Consider the following 5,525-nt stretch of genomic DNA (forward strand, 5'->3'; position numbering starts at 1 on the left):
TTTCGGTGAAAGAGACCGATAAATGACCAGACGTGTCGCAACTTGCATACGGTGTCAAAAATCGTTCAGACTTGGCACTGATGCCTACCATGGGAAATGTCCACATTCCAAAGTTGATGTCAGTTGAAGGATGTCCAAAATTAGACCATGTTCGACAAAGGGTGTCTGATAGGCCAGAAGGCTCCGCCTAAGAGCCTTTTTTTCTCAACATCCTTAAAATAAATTCATCAATTTGAAAAAAAAATCATGAATTTAAGAAAATGAAAGAGAAGAAGAAACAAATAAAAATAGAAAGAATAAAACTGAAAAAAGGCCAAACAAAAGAAAAAAATAACAGACCAAGAAGATGCACAACAAAAAGAATAAAAAAAAGTAATTAGACACAACAAGTTAGTTGTCCTAATTGGTTAAAGTTGGTGAAGTAATCCAAGAGGTCCATAATTTGAATCCTACTTCGTGTATCTTTTTTTGAAGGTTAAAAAAGAAAAGAAAAATGGACCAGACCCAGGACAGAGGGGTGTGTGCGCCAGTTTGTGTGACGCTACTCCCTGTAGAGCGGGTGCGCCTAGTCACCACTTGCTGCACTAGTTAGCGGATGCAGCGCTCACACCATCTTTCATGGTCCGGCCCAACTACATGAGTGATCAGTTGTCACTCGTCAAGAGCATACGCCTGATCGCTTCTTTGTGGTTTGACCGAAAAAACTTCTTTATGGTTGACCTAGACAAAAGGTTGACCATTAACATTAAAAAATAGTTCATCTTTTTGGAAAAGTTCATGGATTTGAAAATTTTAGTAGATTTGCAAAATGTTCACAAATTAAAAATACCATCAATTAAAAAATGAAGGATTTTGGAAAAAATCATAGATTTGAAAAAAGTTAAAAAACTTAAAAAGTTGACAAAATTTAAAAAAAAGTTCAACGATTTTGCAAAAAAGTTTAACAATTTTTTAAAAAGTCCATCGATTTTCAAGAAGGAAAAATCATCAACTTTGAAAAATTCAATCATTTTGAAAAAGGTTCATCAATTTAGAAAAAAAGGCTCATCGATTTTGAATAAAGTTCAACGAATTTAAAAAAAAGCTCATTGATTTGTTTTAAAAAATAAAACTAAAGAGGTTTGCACATTACAAAAGAAAAAGAAGAAGAAAAAGGAACAGAAAAAAGAAAAAAAGGAACATTAAAACGGAACAAAAGCGTTTGAAAAAAAAAGAGAAAAATGGAAACAAGAAAGGGGGGGGGGGGGAGGAAAGACGACGGAAGAAAAGAACGAGAATGATGCCATAAATATAACAGTTGTTGGTGGCTGCTTGGTTATTGCGTCTACATATGTACTAGGACTAGGAAGTCCCTCGTTCGAGTCCTTCCAGCCTTTAAAATTGTACTACTGTATAAGAATGAAGGAAGGAACAAATATATACCTCTGAATTGATGAACTGGGCATCCTTCCTTTCACGATCGAACAGAAAGACACATTTGTAATCAACCTCATGTCCTCCTCCCTGGCAATAACTCTGCCATAAACCTCGACTTGGTATGTGTGCTCAGGGCCAGCTTTAACAAACCTCAAGGAGGTGACATTGATGGATGAACCCGCCATATCAGCCGCATCAGATTCATATGGTGGCCCAAGTGGAACTTTTGCTGTAAATTAATAAAGATCAAAGAAACAAATCAGAACAAACAAGAGCATGAACGCTTCCGGTTATAATAGCTAGAGCTAGAAGGAAGCCTACGGTTGTGACTTGTTAAGATGGAAGTATATATAGATACTCACTCTCTTCATCATGGTCGAAGCTGGCTAGGTGGAAGCTGCAGAAGCGGCTGGGGACAAGAGCTTTCCTCTTAGGATCGCAAATCAAGAGTGCCTTAACTTTTTCCTTGTGCATATCAGCCAGCTTACACCGGTCAGTGCCACGCACCAGCTCAACGAACGTGGGCTGCTTATCGATTTGCTGCTGGGTCTGGCTGAAATTGCTAGCAACCATCGCCGCAGAGAGAAGATTTCTGGGCTGCATCTAGAAAGCCCGGTTGCCCGCTACACTGTTTCGTTCGATCGTGTGTTGGTACGGTCCCGACGACGCCGAGTACTTTCCAACGACAACAACTACCGACAACGACGTACCAACTCACTGACTGAACTCGACGAGGTGCTTGTGCGTCCAGGTGCACCGTAGTACAAAGCTGGCCACCTGATCCCTAATTGATCCTTTGCTGGACGTGAAGAGTACCAGTTATGCTGCACTAGCACTTCTAGCAGGACAGCAACACGCAGCACTCGGTTATTTGAATAGCCAGCAGGCTTGCGTCGAGCCGGTGTTCTTCTTTATTGCTTTTCAACTCGCGGTTTGGTTTACAGGGGACTTGCACGGGTACAAATGGCAGCTAGCCTGCCTAGTTACATGATGAATCGGTATAGGATATACTAGTTCTACACGGCAGCCAACTCATGTAGGAGTACTAGTTGGACACGTACTGATCAGACCGGACGAAGTTGGGTTTACTTCCAACATCGTGGTGCAGTTGTTGGTCACTAGACTTTTTACTTGTTTCTTTTACATGTATGGAATCTGCTTCCATCATTCTTGGAGCTGTGTATCTGACGTCCGAATTCGGAGAAGCGTCAGCGGAAGCGGTGCGAGCGCGGGTGGGACGTGGCATTCAGGATGGCGCCGGCTATCATCCTGTACGCCCTCTCCGACGGATGGACGGCGTCAAAGAAGACGTATTTGCCGGCGTCGTCGCACGCCAGCGCGCTCTCCAAGCTCCACAGCGCGCCCCCCGTCTCCACATACCCCGTGCCACTGCCGCAGCATCCTTGGGCCGAGTTCTCAAACCCATACTCCCACGGCCTGGCGATCATGGCCGACAGGAGGCCGTACTGGTCGACGTACGCCACCCGCGCCCCGGGCAGCTCCCGGCCGAGCCTGCCCAGCATCCCCTCGAGCCTGCGGTTGAAGCTGACGGCCGCCATGTTGTACGCACCGTTGCAGTCCCCGGGGCTGTGGAGGTTGACGGCCCTCTCCAGCGGCAGGCACCCCAGCGGCGGCAGGCCGGCGAAGGTGACCGCGCGCGCGCCGAGCCCGTGCACGGCCCGCACGGCCGCCTCCGCGGCGCCGACGAGGTACGCCTCGTACTCCGGCGGGGTGAAGCTGTAGCCCCTCACGGGGAACACCAGGTAGTTCTGCAGGAAGTCGCTGGCGCCGATGCTGAAGATGTAGAGGGCGCCGGCGATGATGCGGCGCGCCGCCGCCTCGCCTCTCGCCCGCCTCAGCCGCTCCGTGTACTGCCTGAAGTGGTCGATCTGCTCGCCCAGGGTCATCGCCGACTGCGTCCATCCAATTCAACTTAGTTTTTTTTATTTTAAAAAAACTCCATTTTACTACCCTGAACAAAGTTGGTGGTAACCCTGATCTTTATTTCGGTTCTTTTTACCCCTGAATAATCTCATACCGGACAAAATCAGTCCCTGGGTAGTTTGACTTGACTGATTGCTGACGTGGCAATGGTCAATGGGCGGTTTTGACCTGCAGGCGAGTCTCCCTTGTCACGCTGGGTTGAGACAGAGGAGCTCCTCCCGAGCCTTCCATCGCAGCTGCCTCCATCCCGAGCACCGTGCGCGACCCTGCCGCATCTGGATGACGTCGGCGACCGTCAGAGTTCCAAGCTGCTGCCCTGACGCCCTGCTTCTCCTTTCTCCCTTCTCTTCCCTCTCCCTTCCCGCACAACTGAACTCACTGAGATCCACCCTGCCCCCGGCATCCATGGCCGTGCCGTCCGCCACGCCCACCCCGCGTTCCCCTCGCCCGGACTCATCCGCGGCGGCCAACGCGTCTGCCAACGCCGCCCGTCCCTGGACTTCGGCGACCCGGCCTCCCTCGTCGTCCTCCACGACCTCACCGACGTCGGCGCCGCAACCCGCCTGCTCCACGAGTGCGTCGCCTACCAGCGCGCCCTCGACGCCCGCCTCAACGCGCTCCTCGCCCACCGCCCCAACCTCGACCGTGCGGCCGCCTCCCTGCTCCGCTCTGCCCCGCCGTTCCTCCCGCTCGCCGCCTCCGACGCCACCGCGCTCAGGGAGTTATCCTCCTCCACCGCCACGCTCACCGAGGTGCTCTCCTCCCGCATCCGCCACCTCGATGCGGCGCACTCACGCGCCGAGTCCGCCCTGGCCCGTGTCGAGGCCGCACTCGACTATTCCCGCGCGCTCGAACGCTGCGCGCCGCGCCCTGGCAGCCAACGACCTCGCGGCCGCCGCCCCCGCAGCACATGAGTTCCTGGCCATCGACGCGCGGTTCCCCACTGACGACAACCTCCGCCGCGACCTGCTCGACATCAAGCGCCGCCTCGAGGGCTAATTTCCTCACCGAGCGCCCCTGAGTCACTGCCAAGCGGGTCCCATTTCCTAATTAACCATGGGCTAATTTTCTGTTTCACTTAAGTTAATCCTCGTGGCCCCACCCACAGGTCAAAACCACCATTGACCAGCGCCACATCAACTGCATGTTGAGACAAACCACCCAAGGGGGTCTTTTGTCCGGTTTGAGATTGTTCAAGGGGTAAAAGGAACCGAAATAAAGATCAGAGGGTAATGTGAACCACCAACTTTGTTCAGGATAGTAAAATGGACTTTCTTCTTTTATTTTCTATTTTTTGAGCTGAGAACAACTGGAGTAGTATGCATGGTTACCGGGATTTGCGCGGTTATGTTGTCCAGCCCGGAGCCTGCGGAGGCGAAGCTGACGCCCGAGGCGAGATGGTGGATGGTGTGGGACGGGTCGAGGTACGCCGGCACGGAGGGCGGCAGGCCCAGCGCCTCGGAGACCAAGTCGGCGGGGAGGCGGCCATTGGAGAACCGGCCGGTGGCGACGCCGCCGGCGTAGTCCCGCCCGTACGGAGCGTAGTTGCCCCTGGCTACGGTCTGGATGAAGTTGTTGTTGCCGGTGTCAGCGGTGGAGTCGCCGAACACAATCACCGCCGGGACCTCGCCTGAACCAGCGGCGACGCCCTGGAGTGCCAGCGCCAGGACGGCATGCGCCAGGACCAAGACGACGGGCATGGCATGTCGCAGAGAGGACATGTTTCTCTAGCTCAAATTCTCGGGTGCTCACTGGCTGCGTGCACATGTACACCGAGCGTAAGATTTATAGTGCTGCTGCACTGTGCGCGCCGCTAGGCATGGTGATCGGTGAAGGATGAGCCGAGCTTCTTGCTCATCCATCTCTGAGGCGGCGGCTTCTTGCAGCCGCCAATCTTGGCACTTCAGAGATTCGTTACATGGAACGTACTAAGGACCGAGCTCGCACTACAAGCCAACAACTAGTAGTTAATCAAATTTCGGTGGCGCTTTCAATACGTGCAACCCGGGCCGCCAATTTCATTCGACTCAGCCACTTATAACAGCTAAACATGCCAGACTCGTATATTATACAGTTCCGAGCCACAGCAGAAAACCAGCGCAAGCGAAAAGGGGGAGAAAAGAAAAAGCGGCAACTGTAACAGTTGACAGCAGGAGCAAAGCATG

The 5,525-nt window shown here is 52.0% G+C and overlaps 2 protein-coding genes across 2 annotated transcripts; both read right to left on the bottom strand.

Annotated features, from left to right (window-relative positions):
- Nucleotides 1–1,354: 1,354 nt before the first annotated feature.
- On the bottom strand, nt 1,355–2,146 carry LOC123103351 (uncharacterized). The gene is made up of 2 exons (XM_044524905.1): nt 1,779–2,146; nt 1,355–1,645 (listed from the first exon to the last, which is right to left on the bottom strand). Exons 1-2 carry the CDS (start codon nt 2,017–2,019, stop codon nt 1,386–1,388), a joined length of 501 nt encoding a protein of 166 aa, XP_044380840.1. The 5' UTR covers nt 2,020–2,146; the 3' UTR covers nt 1,355–1,385.
- Nucleotides 2,147–2,283: 137 nt separating this feature from the next.
- Nucleotides 2,284–5,110, bottom strand: LOC123103350 (GDSL esterase/lipase At2g04570-like). The gene is made up of 2 exons (XM_044524904.1): nt 4,692–5,110; nt 2,284–3,329 (listed from the first exon to the last, which is right to left on the bottom strand). The coding sequence occupies exons 1-2, from the start codon at nt 5,079–5,081 to the stop codon at nt 2,625–2,627; spliced, it is 1,095 nt and encodes a 364-aa protein (XP_044380839.1). The 5' UTR covers nt 5,082–5,110; the 3' UTR covers nt 2,284–2,624.
- Nucleotides 5,111–5,525: the final 415 nt, after the last annotated feature.

This window comes from Triticum aestivum, chromosome 5A (genome assembly GCF_018294505.1).
Source record: "Triticum aestivum cultivar Chinese Spring chromosome 5A, IWGSC CS RefSeq v2.1, whole genome shotgun sequence".
NCBI lineage: Eukaryota > Viridiplantae > Streptophyta > Magnoliopsida > Poales > Poaceae > Triticum > Triticum aestivum.

Bases quoted from the DNA above. Each gene is read 5' to 3' on its own strand.
- LOC123103350 (XM_044524904.1), bottom strand. From the start codon at position 5,081: ATGTCCTCTCTGCGACATGCCATGCCCGTCGTCTTGGTCCTGGCGCAT. The intron at 3,330-4,691 runs GTAACCATGCAT...GGATGGACGCAG, and splicing joins ACATAACCGCGCAAATCCCG to TCGGCGATGACCCTGGGCGA.
- LOC123103351 (XM_044524905.1), bottom strand. From the start codon at position 2,019: ATGCAGCCCAGAAATCTTCTCTCTGCGGCGATGGTTGCTAGCAATTTC. The intron at 1,646-1,778 runs GTGAGTATCTAT...ATTAATTTACAG, and splicing joins CTTCGACCATGATGAAGAGA to CAAAAGTTCCACTTGGGCCA.